Genomic DNA, 19,289 nt, shown 5'->3' on the forward strand with positions numbered 1-19,289 from the left:
CGACCCACCAAGAGAGTTGAGTTTTACGGATATTGAGGAAATCTTTTTCCATAGTTTGCAGTTACGGATATTGAGGAAATCTTTTTCCATAGTAAGCAGTTACGGATATTGAGGAAATCTTTTTCCATAGTTTGCAGTAGAGAGGGGAAGTTACAATGGTGGGTATTAGCGGTCGGCACTGTCAATTGTACTCCAAGGTATGTTATCGAGGGAACTTCCCAGTTGCAAGGGAATATAGATGACAATGGGGAGTGTGTAGCATTTGGCAGTGTTAATTTTATAAAAGGATACTTGGCCAAATTCATGCAAAAGGTCAATTACTTTAGGGAGCGTCTAAGAGATCATCATCTGCAAAGAGTCCCAATTTGTGTGCCATACTTCCAATCCTAATGCCCTTAATCTAGGCGGTAGAGCGAATATGTTCCGCTAGAGGTTCAATAGCTAAGGAAAACACAATTGGCGAAAACGGGCAGCCTTGGCGGGTGCCATTAGTCAGCGTGAACGTATCAGATAGTAGGCCTGATTTGAGAACTCGAGCAGTAGGGTTGGAGTAAAAAAACAATGGCCGTATGGATAAATCCCTGTATTCCGAATTTATACAAGGTATGGGAGAGATACAGTGCACTCTATCAAATGATTTTTCAGCATCTAAAGCAACGAGAGCACTGGGGGTGGGTATCCTGCAGTTCAACATGTCGGAGAAGGTCCAGCATTCGTCTAGTCCCGTCAGGGGCTGGTCTTCCCTGGACAAAGCCCACCTGGTTCATGCCAATGAGGTAAGGGGTAACTTTCAACAATCTGTTAGCTAATACCTTGGCGAATATTTTTACATCTGTATTAAGGAGGGATATTGGGCGAAAGTTGTTAGGTGAGGAGGGATCTTTCCCTGGTTTGGGTATAGTGACGATTGTAGCTTGCAGCATCTCAGTTGGGAGTGAGCCTAGTTCTACTGTGGCATCAAATGTTTTAGTCAGTTCGGGGGCCAAGTTGGGGGCAAGGGCTTTGTAATATTCTGACAAGAAACCGTTTTCTCCTGGTGATATGTACAGTGGGAGAGATTTGATCACGGATAAAATTTCATCAGTGTGAATAGGTTTGGTTTGTTTAATGTAGCTAGATCATCCCTGTTAACAGTTGGCAGTTGAATGTGGTTAAGAAATTCTTGGATATCAGAATTTGAGGGGATATGCGTAAGGGGGTCTTTCTGTAAATTATAAAGCGATTCATAATATTCTTTAAAAACGTTCTCTATATGTGCGGGGTTACGTACCGTAGCGCCGGAGGCGTGAAGTTTGATAAAGGGTGTGTGTGATTTAACACGCTTGGATGGCAGTTGGGAAGCCAACAGCTTCCCGCTCTATTGCCTTGGTAGTACCAATTCAAGCGGAGCCTTTTCAAGGCAATGTCAGCATCAGTTTTTAAGAGCTATCGCAGCAGCTCCTCTCTATGGTGGCTAAGCTGGGTCAACAAGGTGGGATCATTATTTGAGGATCGTTTGTGTAAATGTTCAAGTTTAGCAATGTCATTATGAAGGCGGGATATTAGGGCATTCTTTTTTCTACACTCTCTAGCTTTAATTTGAATGAGGCCCAGTGCAAATGCATTATGAGCACACCAAATAGTAGATTTGGGAGTATGGTCATCATCATTGTGCTGAAACAATTCTGTGATTTTCCCTTGAAGATCTGCACTATAGTGAGGGTGGGAGAGTATATAGGTATCATTACGCCAAAGTTGTGGAGGGGGGACGGTTGTATTGATCAGCAATGGTAAGGGTAATGGGCGCATGGTCTGACCATGTTATATGGAGGATGTCCGCCTTGAGCACACATTGGAGGGTACATTTATCCGTAAGGAAATTGTCAATCCTAGAATAGGAATTGTGCACATGCGAAAAATATGAGAAGCCCCTTTCAGTGGTGCGGAGGCATCGCCAGGGATCAAAAAGGCAATCTACAACACAAAGAGCTCCAATAGCTGGTCGCCTTCCCATGCGCACTGAAGAGGAGTCCATATCGGGATAGCAAACTGCATTAAAATCTCCGCAAACAATTTGTTTCATCACTTTGTTAACCTTCTGGAGCAGTTTGCGGAGGTAACGTACTGTTTTTTTGTTAGGAGCATAAAAGGTTACAACAGTGTAGACCACATTGTAGACCACATTGTTAATTTCAGCTACCATAATTATATAGCGGCCACAATCATACGTAGAAATTGAACGTAGGGTAAAAACAACAGTATCTTGTACATCTATCAGTACGCCATTGCGTTTACGAGAGTCATTCGAGAAAAAGATGTGAGGAAATTTGGGATGTGAACATTTAGGCGCCTTGTCTCTAGAGAAGTGGGTCTCTTGGGCACATAGTACATCGCAGTTCTGTTCCAATGCCTCTCTCCAGAGGACCCTGCATTTGAAATGGGCTTACTGAGACCCAGTACATTGTGGGAAAGAAATTTAATGGACATCCTAATAGTAAGTGGATAGGTAATGCCAACCAGTGGTAGGCGGAGAGAACCACCTGCTTAAAGAGTTGGAGGAGACAACAGGCTTGACTAGGCTTCAAGGAACCTCCACCATGCTTTATTGTTGCCTGCACTCATTGTACCACTCTCCAGCTCATTGGCAAACAAACGGCTTCTTGCTATAGCCAAATATTTCAAATTTTGACTCATCAGTCCAGAGCACCTGCTGCCATTTTCCTGCACACCAGTATGTTTTTGTGCATAGTTGAGTCATTAAGCCTGGTTTCCACGTCAGAAGTTTGGCTTTTTAGCTGCAATTTGTCAACGAAGATCACTTCTGGCCAGATTTCTACAGCAAGTAGAAAGGTGTACCTGGGTCCCACTTGTTTCTGTCAGATCTGTGCTGATGGCACAGCTGGACATCTTCTGATGTCAAGCAGATGTGACATGTGTCTTCTGTAATTTTTCTGCTGCATTAGGTTTTCTTGGCCGACCACTGCGCGTATGGTCCTCAATGATGCTCGATTAATGGTGTCCTCAAAGTGGATATATACAGGCAGATACTTATCTATTATGCCATACCATCAGGGAGGTGTGCGAGTGGCCCACATTTATTCTTCAGCAGGACAACGACCCCAAACAAACATATAGCCAATGTCATTAAGAACTATTTTCAGTGTAAAGAACAAGGAGTCCTGGAAGTGATTGTTTGGCCCCCACAGAGCCCTGATCTCAACATTATCAAGTCTGTCTGGGATTAAATGAACAGCCAGAAGGATACGAGACAGCCTACATCCACAGAAGATCTGTGATTGGTTATCCACGTTGTTTGGAACAACCTACTTGCTGAGTTTTTTTTTTTAAAGTGATCACATAACCTCAGTTTTCAGCTGGGACTTAAAGAGGTTGGATGGAGAAACAGTGCATCACTGGTCATCCAAGTGAATAGCTGTGCAGGGGGTCGTGTCAACACAAATCTGACTGTTGGAGGACAAACCAGTTATTCTCCAAGCACAACCAAAAAATGTACCACACTGGGATGTGCTCTCATGCCTGGTGTGGTCAGTTTGAAATTATAAAGCACGGGATTGACAGGATAACCAGGTATTGCGCACAAAGCAAAAGATACCTTTTAAACACGAGTACACGGTACAACAGACACATATCAGAAGTATGAAATGATGGGGTAACATTGACGATAATTGCTTTTGGTTCGGTTTTTGTGCAGCTTAACATATCTATTCACATCTACTCTGCAAGACACCAGTACATGGTGTCCTTAGAATGTGCTTATGATAATTCTGGTCCAAAAATCTACTAGTGTATGGCCAGCATTAGGATAATTATTTGTACATAAATGGATAAATATTATTCTTAAAAAAAAAAATGGTTTTACCATTTAATTTTATAATGAATGAAAATTAATGCAATTCCTAAATGAAAACTATATGCACTGCCTGAAACTTTGGTCACATAAAATTTTCTATGCTGCTCCTTCGAATTTTACAATGCATGTGGTTAAAAATGAATACCAATTTTACCCCACTGACAATTAGAAAATCTAATGAACGTTCTTGAATGCAAATCTATACGTGTATAGTCGGTTACCCCACATCTTCTGAATGCTGCAAAAGCTTTGATCCCAGTTATGTGGGCTAGACCTGCATTCCAACTATGAAACAATGGTTACAACGAGAGTGGATGACATTTGTCACTTGGAAGACCTCACTTACATATTTAGAAGAGAAACTACTAAACAGTCTGTCATTTGGGCTGGCTGGTTTCATTTTAAAACTACTTCTACTTATAAGGCGATCATGATAACTTAATCAAATTGTGTTATATGAGGCGCTCCAATTCAAAAGGTACCCTTACCACTTTGTCCATCGTGTGTTTTATTTTGTATACCCCATTACATTGACCATTTAAAGGCCATTATACCACCTAATGCCAGCAACTCTCTTTCTTTTCCCGCCCTCACATTTTTTTCTTCCCTTTTTCTTAACTTATTTTACTATATCTTATCAATTTCCTATATGTCAACATTGCACTCCTATTATTTAGGTGTGTTACTAGATGACTTACTGGGGCCTTGCATTTTGTTATTTGAGATTTAGGTTTCAATATTACCAACTGTGTTCGGTATGCCGTAATGCACATGCTGATTAACATGTTTTTTGCATCTTATATGTTCATGAGGATGTCTATTATGATACTGTCTTTGTATGTGTACTGCTTCTTTTTGAAATAAGAATATATTAAACAAATAAAAAAAATCTATACGTGTATGGCCGTCTAAACAATAAAGGCACAGAAGGCAAATAATAAAAATAGATACCAGATTTTGGGTAGATTCAGTCACACTATACAAAGAGGAGCTCTCAAATGCACCATCTGAAAACAAGAGCCAAAAAAGGATGGGAGCATTAACAACACATCTTTTTTTTTTTATGAAAAAATGATTAAAGACCGACTGTCACAATACACAGGTTGTACAAGATGTATCTTTGAAGAGTACATTTGAATGTTTTATAAAATGAACAGCTGAAGTCCAATGGAAGCATTATGGTTACAATCTCATCCAGTGAGATTAGTGACTCAATACATACAAAACAGAAGTGCTATATGGTGGTCAAGCAAGACAAAACAATGGCCTGGATTAATTTTACCCCCAGATCTTGCTCCGCCCCTGTGGGGGGTGCACTGCACCATGATACTCTGGAAGAGAGAAGTAAAACAAGAGCAGAAGGGTGACTAAGGATCAATGGGGTGCCCTGTTCCTTGCCTGCTGCAGCCTTCCTAATTTTAGAAATTGTGCCCATCTACTAGGCCCCTTTTACGCAACAGTTCTAATCAGGTCTGCCTGTTAGTTTTCAGGCAGACCTGATCGGAAAGGTCCATTCATCCCTATAGACCGGCGGGTGTAAACGGACTTGTGATTGTTTACACCTGCCTCTGTGTAGGAGGAAGGGGATCCATTCTCATCTGTCTAGGCAGAAGGGAATCCATTCTCCTCTGTGTAGGCAGATTAGAGGGCAGTCGGGTGTAAACGGACAGTGGAGTCCATTTAAACCTGGCCACCCATAGAAAAGACCGGGCTAGTCTGTCAGCTTCTGCATAAATGAAGTGGACACAGATGGCTCATCCACCCACTCTGCTCAGCAGGGGATCTGAGCAGAGTGGGTGGATCAGCGTTTGGTGGCAGCTCTACTAGTGTGCAAGTTTAAAAAGGCTTGCACACTAGTGGTTTTGATAGATGGCTGTTACTGATGTTATTTACGATTTCCTGTGTACTCTCTGTACACACCCAATGTAAACATTCAGCGTAGGGTATGCTTGTGTATGTGAACTAATTGCGCAATGACTTTACATGTTTGGTAAAATATTGAGTTTGAGATTGGATCGAGTACATAGATGCCAAAACAATTAGGTAGAATATGGTTTGTTTGGACTAAAATTAATTTTAATGTACTTTAGACATTTAAAAAATAGCTGTGCAAAGATCATGTGACATACAAAAATTGCAACTGGAAATATTTTATTCTACAGGGTTTAAGTTTCAGAAAATATATAACCTTGTTGGAGAGGGGATTAAAGCATTTCTAGCAAAAAAAATCCTGATTTTAACACGTGCAGAAAATTAAAAAAAAAATGGTTTTAGGAAATCCTAGATTAATCAAAATGCTACATCAATACTGAAGCCTTTGATGCTTTAAGAAAGCAGAATAGGGACGTAGGTCAAGGGTACAAGAGATTTGAAAATGCATACCAGGGTAAATCACTTTCAATGTTCATTTAACTATACATTTTTATATACTAACCTGGAGTATAAATGAAATCTCCATGATATTCTCCTGCAAAATTGAACTGCGAATGTATTACCAGAATACCAACATGTATAATGTATTAACATGTAAAAAGGAAATATAGGATACTTTTGTGCTGAAAACAAATCAAATTATTTTGCATACAAAAACTTTGTATAATACGGTGTCATAATCCTACAATTTATACCACACCGGTAGATGGATATATTGCAAAAAAGGAGGCATGCACCTTTTGATCTCTACCATCACGCTGAGTCTGATCACACAGTTGGAAATGCATTATTACACATTTTTTAATACAATAAAAAAAAAAATAAGCCCAAGAAAGCTCTAGAAAATATTACCCATCGTGAACATATTCAATTTTTAAAGTGTAAATAGCACTATATACACCGTAGAAAAAAATACATTTTGACATGCCATTCCATATGTTGGAATACAGTACAAGACACAGGCTGGATATTTATAGACTCTGGGTTACAGGGTGCTACCTTCAGGTGACTGGTCACTGGCAAAGCTTTTGGACACTCCCTCCCTATTGGGTGTACCCCTAAGCGCAACCACAGGTCGGCGAAAAAACCCCCAGAAAGAACTAAGCACCAGAGCAAAAAGCGCCTTCACAGGGAAAGGAGCAACCTGACCCTGTTGAACAATCCTGTACCACCGTCTGCCTGACCAATCTGGAAACAGTAGCAGCAGACGCAGGCAACCCTTTCCAGGGCTATCCATGAGCACAAAAAAAGGAACCTGACTTGCGAAAAAAGGCAATAGTTGCCAGGTACACCCAGATTGCCCGAACCACAACCAAAGCATAGATGCAAATTTTCGGATGTGTAGGCTGAGGACACAAGGAGGCAAACAAGACGACTTCATGCAAATGAAAAAATGGAAACCACCTTCGGAAGGAAGGACGGTCCCGGACGAAGTATCCTGTATCCCTATGACCCATCAGATAGGAAGAAACGATAGGACAACGCCACCAGTACCGACACCCTGTGCGCAGAAGGAATAGCTACAAATAAAAAAAGGCCACCTTCAGGGACAAAGTGTGCAGGAGAATCCCCTGAAAATTTGCAAAGGGAGGGTTCCGAAGAACCGACAGCACCAAGCAAGGTCCCAAGGTGGTAACGGAGGTCGCACAGGAGAGAGCAGGTGTCGCACCACCTGGATGAAGTATGCACCAGGGAAAAAATTAGCCAATAGCCTTAGAAATAATATTGCCAAGGCCAAGACATGACCCTCGATATACGCGAGGCCAACCTTTGATAAACTCCCCATTGAAAAAAGGCAAACAATCGAGCCACGGAGCAAGAGCTTGGGGAACCCCAACAGACGCACACCACGCAATATAGGACTTCCACGTACGATGATTCATCGTTCCAGAAGTCATGTTCCTTAATGTGAGCAGAGTAGGAATGATTGAAGTAGACAATCCCCTTTTCTTCAGCACCCGACAATAAACAGCCAAGCAAGCAAAGCCAGCGACCGTAAAACAGGATGGAAAATTGGCCCCTGACAGTAGGTCCTCCCTGAGAGGAATCCCCCCGGGAGCGTCCGCGACCAGCCCAACGAGGTCAGTCTGGAACCACAAGAATGACCGGAATCCTTTCCACCTCCATCCAGCAAGCAGTCACAGCAGTAACCTGAGATGAGTAAAGGCATACAGCCGCTGATACAGGCCCCACGGGGCCACCAGCGCGTCAGCGGCGTCTACCCGAGAATCCCGGGAGCGGGCCACAACCTGCTGAACATCACTGTTGAACCGGGACGCCAACAGATCCCTATCTGGAGTGCCCCAACTTGGGCACAACTGATGGAACACCTCCGGATGGAGACCATTCTCCTAGATCCAAGGTCCGTCGACTGAAGAAATTCACCAGCCCATTTCCCACTCCGGAAAAGGGAACAATGGAGAAAGCTGGAACAAGTGCTCCGCCCATTGGAGGATGCCACTTCCAAGGCCGCAGGGGGCAATTAAGGAACCCCCCAGCAAATGACATAAGCCACGACCGTGGCATTGTCCGATTGAAAGCGCCCTGGACAATCCCATTGTCGTTCGGTCCAGCGAAACAGGCAAGCCTAATCGCTTCCAGTGCTAGCACAATAAGGAGGCCAACCTGGATAATTCCAGGGATCAGATTCCCTGAACAGAAAATCCACAGAGAACCCCTCCACACCCGGATTGACTGACATATGTGGTAACAATAGACCAATAAAGCGAAAAGGAGGGACTTCCCTGGAGATAGCACCAGGGACTGATGAAGCCACCATATCAGTGACTCCCTGGGCACCAGGCTCAGCTGAATCGGATTGTCCAGGGAAATGCGATTATCGTTCCATTTGAGAAGGGTGTCCTTCTGGAGGATTCTCGTGTGGAATGAGCGAAAGGGACCGCCTTGAAGGCCGACACCATCAGTCCCAGAACACACATACATGCCCGAAGGGATGACCATTTGCTGGACAGCAAAAGCTGATCGCAGTCCGGAGCTCGTGGAGTGTGTCCGAAGAAAGAAACACCCTGGCTAAGGGCGAGGCCAAGGCAGGCCCAGAAAGGCCAGTCACCCAGACCGCCAGTCCCCGCTGTCACAACAGCGTCAGAACTAGAGCCAACCACCTATGTGAAGACTTGAGGAGCAGAAGCGAGACCAAAGGGTAACGCCACAAATAGACAATGGGCGACTCCCACTGCAAAACGCAGAAAACGGTGTCCTGCGCATAGGGGATGTGAAGGCAGGCATCATTGATAGCCATGGAGACCAGAGTCCAATGCAGGGCGGCCACCACCGTGTGATGGATTCCATCTTGAAATTTTGAACCAGCACGAAACAATTCAGCTCCTTAAGTCCAGGATTGGACACTGTTTTGAATCAAGGAGAGCCACGGGTCCGGGAACCGGCAAGGACGTTCTCCCACCCCAGATATGGGTGGGGGTGCACCTTCAGGACGAAGTGGCCTTGTCCGCAGGTCTGGAGAGATTTGAGTCTCGTTTTTCCAGACCAGGGTCACTTGGAACCCCCCAAGAGAGCCTTGAAAGACTTTGCCTCATCGACTGACCCTGAGGGATGAGAGAACTCCCTGTGCGCTGAAAGGGAGGGTCCTCATCCTTCGCAGCTTACAGGAGAAAGGTACTTTAACCCCCAGTGAGACTTGGAAAAAAGTCAGCCAAGGAAGTCCAGAAGAGACTATCCCCAGGGGGAAAGATCAGTTAAGCAATCATCCAAGGCTGATCCGCAGACCAACACTCCAGCCACAACATGCGCCAGAGGACCACTGCCCAAAGGACAAACGGCTCAGCATGGGAGCAGTGTCCAATGCAGGAGCACAAACAACCGCAGCCCTTGCACCAGTTGGTCCAGCAGCTCTGAAACAGCAAGGGGGAGTAGCCTCCCTTCCAGGTCACGGCGTAGTAGCGTAGCCCATTCAGTCAATGTTTGGGACGCCAGGGCCCCCAGCAACACTAGCCTTAAAGCAGGCCCCGCCAGAGAGAACATAGTGCAGGGCACAGATTCCACCCTCCGATCCACCGGATCCTCACAGGATGGGGGAACCTCCACCAGGATCACAGTAGCTCCATACAGTCTGCATACTGGCGGATCCACCGAAGGTGGCACAGTCCACTAGTCAATGCGGGACCCTGCAAAATGATAGCGCATAGCATCCCCTCAGGCTGGGAGCAGTGTCCAAAAACTGCAGAGGGACGTTTTGGATGGTCAAACTCTTGTTTGGGCATATTGTCCAAGTACGCAGGAAAAGGAAAAACCTTTGCTGCTCTGGAAGGCTCGTGAGCGACAATGTAGCCTGCGCCTCAGTCGCAGTCGCGCCCTCCAATCCAACAGTATCACGCACAGACACTAACAGTGCGTCCACCAGCGCCTAGGCTTGCGAGGCAGCGAAGGCAAAAAGGACAGAAGACCCGACAGGGAGATCCGTGTCAGCAGCGACTGATGCAGACCCAGAGTCTGAGGCATCAGATGAGGCAGGGGTAGGCGGAGGGTGTTTTTTAGCACCTCGTCCTTTAAAAGGCCACCTCCAGCCGGGACACGAATGATTCCAAGACCACCGAAGTGCATCTATAGCCAGCCAGGAGCACAGCGACCCTGCGGCCACCTCGAGGGGGTCAGGTGGGGGCTCATGTTCAGCAGGGTCCATGTTACACTAGGGGAATCCATTAGCAAATTATGAGAAACATTTTTTTTTTTAAATCGCGTTCTGCCGCTCTATAGCGCCCCCAAGTGGCCAGGCAGCGCGCACTAGAGACCCCCCCAGCAAAGAGAGAAAGAGAGACCCCCAAGGCTCACCAACGCACAGCCAGATGCACTAGAAGGCCCAGAATGTCGCAGCAGCACTTGTCAGCAGCGATCCTTCTGCAGTGTATTGCGCCCAGGTCTGGGGAGGGGCTCCACCCACATGCACGCCTCCAGGAACTCCCACACAGTGAACTCATGCACTGAAATACGAGCCGGGTGTACCAAGATGGCCGCCGCCATGCAGAGCACATGTAGGCTACAAGAAAATGGCGGCCCACAGAAAATGGCGGCCCCGCATGGTCCGTAGCGCCAAAGGGGATCCCCGGGCCACCCCCCCCCGTGCCTACCCACGGATCGATCGGCAGATGGGCCTGGAAAACACAGGTAGCAACCCCCCCCCCCCCGCACGATCGTTTGGACGTCACCGGCGGCGCACCCCCCCCCGCCCCCATCTGCGGCCTGAAACCCAGATTCAGCCCCCTGGAGTCACCTCCCAACATCCCCACTAGTGAGGGGGGTAGGGGCAGATAGGTGGGGGTGCGCAACAGGACAGAGGGGAACCCAGAATTGTGGGGGTCCGACCATCCCAGGGAGGGGCCCGCGTCTACCCCAAAACCCGTCAGGGGGAGAGGGGGAACATTTCACGCACCGCACCGGAACAGGCGGGCGCCAACTCCTGACAGAACCCCTCTCCACCGAGGTGGGGGGGCTGTCGGCCAAAAAGGACACTGCGACTCAGGCTCAGACTGGCCGTAGGCGACCTGGCGAGGCGTTTAACTCACGGGGTCAGTCCCCGTCCAGTGGGACTATGTCGCGGCCGACCCAGCGCGGAGCTAGGGCCTGCACGCGCTCGTTGGCCGGCTGGGGTGACCACTGGATCTCAACATCCAGCCCGTCGCCCAGATCTGGCATAATTGCTTGTAGATCTCACAGGAACAATCCGGAGAAAAAAACTAGCTAAAAAAAATTATCTAAAAAAAGGCTTGCCAGGACCAGAGATCCCAGAAAGGAACTTAGGTCCTTACTCCTGACTAGGCAGAAAAAAACTGGCATCCTATAGCAGGAAGTGAAAGGGTATACCCCCCTGGGACTGCCAGAACTTTTTTTCTGCCTAGTGTCCTAGTCCTATAGGGGGGCAGTATAACCCTACTGATATTAATCAAGAAGTCTGCGTCTGTCAATGAGTGACAGAGAAAGTTCATTCATCCTAATCTCACAGTACAGGACACCGGCTAAATGTTTGTTAACCCTTGGATGTCTCCAAGTAATAAATCATAAGGGTGGGCAACAAGGCAAATCAAACCATGCTAAAAAGGACCCATTAAAACAGATGAGGCCACTGAAAGTACCTTGTGGCTAAAAATTACCTTTGCAAGGGCCTTGACAGCCACATGGTAGAACTGATCTTCCTTGTTGTCGGAATGCCCAAGAAACCCCCACTGATCTGGTGGAGTGAGCAGGTAAGGATACTGAAGGTACCTTATCCTTTATCGTGAAAGCTCTTACAAGAGTAGTCTTAACCATCTACCAGTGGAAGCAAGGTGTCCTTTGAGAGCCTGTTGGCAAGTCAGTTTTTTGTATTAGGCTGTGGTTTTCAGATAGACTGCAATAGCTCTGACTACTTCCAAACAATGGAGGGCAACTTCCTAGGATGCATAGGACAAGGTCACAAGGAAGGACAATATCTTCAATAAGGTGGAAGGCTGAAATCACCTTAAGAGGGAAAGAGGAGTAGACCACTTTATCCTTGTGAGAAACTAGGGACTACTTACAAGAGAGGGCTGCCAAAACTGACAGGACACATGACAGAGGCAATAGCCTCAGAGGAGATGGCCCAATGGGTTCAAAGGGTGGTTTTGGCATGGCAGAGAGAACCATGGCAGAGAGAACCTGACAGAGATCCTAAGGAAGCACAAAGTGCTGTGAAGGTGATCCGATCAATGAAACCTTTATCCGAGGTGTCTTAACAAGTGATAAAGTGCTGTGCATATACAATATAGTGCAAATTATAAAATCGGGGGTAAAAAAAAAAAAAAGGTCCAGAGAAAGTGAAAAGCGTCCAATAAAAGTGCCAAATGGAAAGGTGTGAAATTTTCAGCAAGTGTCCATATTTTGATACATCCATGTGTACCTCCACTAAACACTAAATGGCTCCTGCTTACCAGAACGCTTTGGCCCCCTGCTACAATGCAGTCAAAAACAAACTTGTTTTATGGCCAGGCTTCCTGAGCCGCCCACAATATCTACTTCAGGTCAGAACTCACCAATCACCCTCTGGTTCAACAGCGTACCATAATTAAAAGAAAAACCAGGGAAACCAATGTAAAACTTATAAAAAGCACCTCTTGTTTATTTTAACCACATAACAGTTAAAAAGAACAGGAAAAATGTGAATTGTGGTCAGTCCCAATTGAGGGGCTGGCAATTTCCAGGTTTACAGAGTGTGATGACGTCACAAATATTCTGCCCTACATGTGCCATCTCTCCTTGCAATTGGGAGTATGCCTGCATATTAGGTTCTCCTGGGCCAGTTTTTTGCAATGAAATTGCGGATTTCTTCTCTTCCTCTTATTTTTCAGAGCAGTCTGGGAAGAATCTGCACTGGAGGGAAGGCATATATTAATCTGAAAGGAGACCATGGAATTAGCATTTGGTGCCTGTGCTGGTTATCCCTAGTCCTGGTCACAAACAGGGGTAACTCGCTGCTGAACCTGGAGGCCAAGATGTCCACATCAAAAGATCCCACATTTCTGAAATCGGAAATTGAAGAGGTTGGGATAAAGGGATCATTCCGCTTGGTTCAGGTGGCGATGACTGAGAAAATCCACCTTTCAATTTTCCATTCCCGGGATGTTAGCAGCAGAGATTTCTGGGCAGTGCTCTTACACCCAGGAGATTAGACTTACTGCAAAGCCAGTTTTATTGCTCGGAGTTCCAGAGTGTTGATGGGGAGCTTTTCCTCCCTAAGCGAACAGGTTTCCAGAACTTGAGAAATGTAAATACTCCTCCCCAGGCCTCTATTATTTTCCATGAAGGTGGGAGAAAAGGGATATTCTCATTTCCAAGGCTGGATTGGCAATCCATTAAGCTAGGGAGTTCCTTGCTTGTTTGGAGAGAATCATAGGGAAGTCCAGAGATGGAGTGGAGTGTGTTTGTTTGAGGCCAACAGAATGTGGTGTTGGAGGGGCCTTGAGAGGGAATGAGTAAAGGGAACATTCTTGAATGAGGCCAATATGAGGTCTGACTCACTAAGAAGCTCACTAACATGATAGGATTTTTGTACTTCCCGTAAAATCCATTTCTCTGAGTTTGACGGACACAGCGCTCCATAAATCATAACTACTGGGTCATATTGTCTCCTCCAGGAGTAGGACTAAGGCAGAAGAAAAAAAAAACACCTGGCTAAAGCCCATGGGCCGTCCTCAGCTTGGTATACAATGCCCCCCCCCCCCCCCCCGCTCTAGGTAATCAGTTTAGTAGCAAGCAGTATTAGAAGTATCAGAACTCGAAAGAGGGGTGGGTGCAGTGTCCGTCGAAATCAGAGAAATTGATTTTACGGTAAGTACAAAAATCCCATTTTCGCTTTAGTTCGACGGACACAGCACTCCATAAATCATAACTACTGGAACATCCAAAAGGAAAATCAGGAGTGGGGAAAATAACCCAAGGCTAAACATAAAGAGCCTTTAACCAGGACACAGGAGCTCAGTCTGAAAAAAATGCATTTTTGTAACAACTTACCATAAAATCCTTTTCTCTGAAGTTCGACAGACGCAGCTCCATCTAGTCAGAGACTATAGGGTTATGCTCCTCCTATCAGGAATAGGCACTAGTCAGGAAAAAAGCTTACCACACCTATGGGAGCTGTCCCTGCAGGCATAACTCCACACACCCTATCAAGCAGTTTTTGTTGCAAGCGTTGCTTAGAATAGAAAAAAACCCATTCGCTCAGAAGTAGAGGGGCGGGTGCTGCGTCTGTCAAACTTCAGAGAAAAGGATTTTACAGTAAGTGCTTACAAAAATTCAGTTCTCTATCGTTCGACAGACGCAGCTCCATCTAGTCAGACTATAGGGATGTCCCTAAGCAGTATATTCATGAAGGGTGCCAAGACAACCCAAACGGAAACGTAACTCCCTAAAGGCTAAACTTAAGCCAACCAGGTAACATGGAGCTCAACCAGGAACAACTGGATCGCACCCTGAAAACACAATACACCCTCAAAAGAAAAAAAAAAAAAAAAAAAAAAAAACCTTCTCTTTAACCACTTACCGCCCGCCCGCCGTCATATGACGGCGGGACGGTGCGGCTATTATCCTGGGCGGACGTCATATGACGTGACCCAGTAAATGCACGGCAGGCGCGCGATCGCGGGCGCGCCGCCGTGCACTGCCGGTGTCGGCGTGTCCCCGGGACACAGCCGGTCACCGGCAGGGGGGAAACAGCCAATAGGCATGGCTGTTTCCCACGTGATCGGCTGTGTTCCAATGACACAGCCGATCACAATGGAGGCGCCCGGGAGATGACCGCGCATGCGCGATCGGGAGCGCGCAGCGCGGTCATGTCGGTGGCACTGTGTTCCGTAGGAACACAGCTGTCACCGGCGGTAGTAAACAGTCACTGATAGTGACTGTTTACTATGTGATCGGCTGTGAATCCATTCACAGCCGATCACAAAATGTAAACAAAGAGCAGTAACTCAGTGTTACTAGCTCCTCTCCCCTCATACAGCTTCCAGTATGAGGGGAGAAGAGCTAGAAACATTGAGTTACTGCTCTGTACCCCTGTAAAAAGTAAAAAGCACACAAATAAAGGTCCCCCACACACAGTCCTCAGCCCCCCCCCAATGTCCCCTGTCACCCAACAGTCACCTCATCAGTGCCCAGAAATTGACACCCATAAGGCTACGCTCACATGTGAGAGTAGCGATCGCAGGCAGAATAACCGCGATTCTGCCCGCGATCCGGAAATCATTGCAAATTGCGGGACGCCTGTGCGTTGCCCGTGATTTGCAATAGCACCCCAAACGCTGTGCGATGTTGCCGCCATTTCCGCCTGCCGAATCGCGGTAACATCGCGCAAACATCGCATGATGCCCAAAAAAGGTACAAGAGTTTCTTTGGAGCGTCATGCGTTGTTTGCGTGATGTTACCTCGATTCGGCAGGCGGAAATCGCTGCAACATCGCACAGCGTTTGGGGTGCTATTGCAAATCACGGGCAACGCACAGGCGTCCAGCGATTTGCAATGATTTCTGGATCACGGGCAGAATCGCAGTGATTCTGCCTGCGATCGCTGCGCTCACATGTGAACATAGCCTAAAGTTCACCGGTCACCAGAGACTGCCATCAGTACCGCCGTGCACCATCGCCCGTCACCTGTCACCCATCAGTGACCATCGCCCGTCACCTGTCACCCCATCAATCACCGTCACCTGTCACCCCATCAAACATCGTCACCTGTCACCCCATCAGTCACCGTCATCTGTCACCCTATCAATCATCGTCATTTGACACCCCATCAGTGATCGTCACTTGTCACCCCATCAATCATCGTCACATGTCACCCCGTCAGTGATTGTCATTTGTCACCCCATCAATCATCGTCACTTGTCACCTCATCAATCATCGTCGCCTGTCACCTCATCAATCATCATCACCTGTCACCCCATCAGTCATCGTCACCTGTCACCCCATCAGTCATCGTCACCTGTCACCCCATCAGTCATCGTCACCTGTCACCCCATCAGTCATCGTCACCTGTCACCCCATCAGTCATCGTCACCTGTCACCCCATCAGTCATCGTCACCTGTTTGCCATATGCATGCAATCACTTACTGACCGCCTAACGACTATATGCGTCGGCCATTAAAAGCTAAATACTGGGGTTAAGGCAGCAGATAGCCCCCATAACCCCGGTATTTTTTGAAACGGCGGGCGGTCGGCTTTCAGATAAGGGTGGTCCCAGTGGCGGATTCGCCGCGGAATTACCCTTACGGTGCAGGGGAAGAGGTGCGCCCCCCCCCTCCTGCCGCGTCCCAGACGTTTTCCCAGCTTACCGGACCCGCCGGCAGCGGGGAAAACTATCCGGTCCCGGATCCTCAGAGACAGGAAGTCGAGTGAGGGCAAGATGGCCCTCACTCAACTCTATGGTCTTGGAGGACCGGAGCTACGTCAAAAGACGTTGCCTAGCAACCGGTTTAAAGGGCCGCTTTTTTTTTTGCTTTTTTTTTTTTTCCTCTTTCAACAATTTTTTTTTTTTTTTTTCTTTTTTAGTGTAGTTGTGAGGTGTGAGGTCTTTTTGACCCCAGATCTCACAATAAAGAGGACCTGTCATGCCTATTTCTATTACAAGGGATGTTTACATTCCTTGTAATAGCAATAAAAATGATCAAAACATTTTTTTTTTTAAACTGTGTAAAAATAAAAAAATAATAAATAAAATAAATAGGAAAAAAAAAAAAAAAAAAAAATTAAAGCGCCCTGCCTCCGTTAGCTCGCGCGCAGAAGCAAACGCATACGCAAGTCCCGCCCACATATGTAAACGGTGTTCAAACCATACATGTGAGGTATCGCCGCGATCGTTAGAGCGAGAGCAATAATTTGAGTCATAGACCTCCTCTGTAACTCTAAGCTAGTAACCTGCAGAAATTTTTAAAATGTTGCCTATGGGGATTTTTAAGTACCAATGTTTGGCGCCATTCTGTGAGCATGCACAATTTTGAAGCATGACATGTTGGGTATCTAATTACTCGGCGTAACATTATCTTTCATATTATGGAAAAAAAATGTGCTAAATTTACTGTTTTCTTATGTTTTAGTTCAAAAAAGTGAATTTTTTTTCAAAAAAATCGCATTTGGAAGACTACTGCGCAAATATGGTGTGATAAAAAATATTGCAACGATCTCCATTTTATTCTCTAGGGTCTCTGCTAAAAAAAAATATATAATGTTTGGGGGTTCTAAGTAGTTTTCTAGCAAAAAAAAATGATTTTAGTTTGTAAACACCAAGTGTCAAAAATAGGCCCAGTCTTAAAGTGGATAAATGGACAACTTTGTGTAAAGCACTACTTGGATGTTAGGCCTATGTATGTGGCCAGGCTGTGAAAAAGTGTTACACATGTGGTATCGCCATACTCAGGAGGAATAGCAGAATGTATTTTGGGGTGCAATTTTTGCTATGTACATGCTATGTGTTAGAAATATTGCATAAATGGACAGCTTTGTGTAAAAAAAATGTGTTTTCATTTTCTTTCCACCTTTTCCAAAAACTTGTGGAAAAAAATGACATATTCAAAAGACTCATTATGCCTCAAAAATTATACGTTGGGCTGTTTGCTTTCCAAAATGGGGTAATTTTATGGGGGTTTCCATTGTCCTGGTGCTCCAGGGCCTTCAAAAGTGCGATAGGCTGTCAGGAAATTATATGTGTAATTTGTGCTCCTAGAATGCCGGACGGGGCTACTTGGATGCTAGGCCTCTGTATGTGGCCAGGCTGTGAAAAAGTCTCACACATGTGGTATCTCCATACTCAGGAGGAGTAGTAGAATGTGTTTTGGGGTGTAGTTGCAAGTATACATGTGCTGTGTGAGAGAAATAACCTGTTAATACGGCAATTTGTAAAAAAAAAAAAAAAAAAAAAAACAAAATCTTCATTTTGCAAAGCATTGTGGGAAAAAATTACAACTTCAAAAAACTCACCATGCCCCTTATTAAATACCTTGGAATGTCTACTTTCCAAAAAGGGGTCATTTGGGGGGTATTTGTACTTTCCTGACTTTTTAGTGTCTCAAGAAATGAGATAGGCCTTCAGTACATCAGGTGTGATCAAGTGTGATCAATTTTCAATGATTCGCACCATAGCTTGTGGACTCTATAACTTTCACAAAGACCAAATAATATACACTTACTTGGGTTATTTTTACCAAAGATAAGTAGCAGTATAAATTTTGGCCAAAATTTGTGAAGAAAAATTACTAATTTGCAAAATTTTATGACAGAAACAAAGAAAAATGCGTTTTTTCACAATATTTTCAGTCTTTTTTTATTTATAGCACAAAAAATAAAAAACCCAGTATTGATCAAATACCATCAAAAGAAAGCTCTATTTGTGTGAAAAAAAGGACACAATTTTTGTATGGGTACAGTGTTGCATGACTGAGTAATTCTCAGTCAAAGTGTGAGAGCGCTGAAAGCTGAAAATCGGTCTGGGCAGGAAGGGGGTGAAAGTGCACTGTAGGCAAGTGGTTAAACAGCAGCCTGCAAAACCTTGCAGCCAAAGGAAGCATCCGAAGATGCCAACACATCTACTTTGAAGAATTTTGTAAACGTATGCACAGACGACCAAGTTGCCGCCTTGCAAACTTGCAGCACTGACGCCTGATTGCCAAAAGCCCAAGAAACACTCCGCACTCTCATAGAATGCACCTTCACCGGGAAAAGGAGGAACCTGACCCTTCAGTGAATAAGCCTGAACTACTGTCTGCCTGATCAATCTGGATATGGTCGATGCAGACGCAGTCACTTACGAGATCCTTCGGCAAGGAGAAAAGATAGACCCTGATCGCCCAAACCACATCCAAAGAGTGCAACACAAATTCCTTAGAATATTTGGGCTTAGGGCAGAGTGAAGGCAACACAATGTCTTCATTCATATGAAAATCAGAAACGACTGATTAGGTTATCACCAGATAAGGTGAGCAGCAAGACAACGCCACCAATTCAGATACTTTGCGAGCGGAAGTAATAGCCACCA

At 45.7% G+C, this 19,289-nt stretch overlaps 1 protein-coding gene across 1 annotated transcript in view; it reads right to left on the reverse strand.

The window, feature by feature from the left end:
• Positions 1-19,289, reverse strand: part of LOC309559816 (UDP-N-acetylglucosamine transferase subunit ALG13-like) — a gene marked incomplete at both ends in the record, with an annotated part of 487,662 nt that overhangs the window by 153,217 nt on the left and 315,156 nt on the right. The window contains 2 exons of the mRNA XM_082263251.1: positions 4,802-4,857; positions 6,285-6,317. Coding sequence (XP_082119377.1) covers positions 4,802-4,857; positions 6,285-6,317 — 89 coding nt within the window. The remainder of the gene's footprint in view (positions 1-4,801; positions 4,858-6,284; positions 6,318-19,289) is intronic.

This window comes from Pelophylax lessonae (assembly GCF_965119305.1).
Source record: "Pelophylax lessonae genome assembly, chromosome: 7".
Classification (NCBI taxonomy): Eukaryota; Metazoa; Chordata; class Amphibia; order Anura; family Ranidae; genus Pelophylax; species Pelophylax lessonae.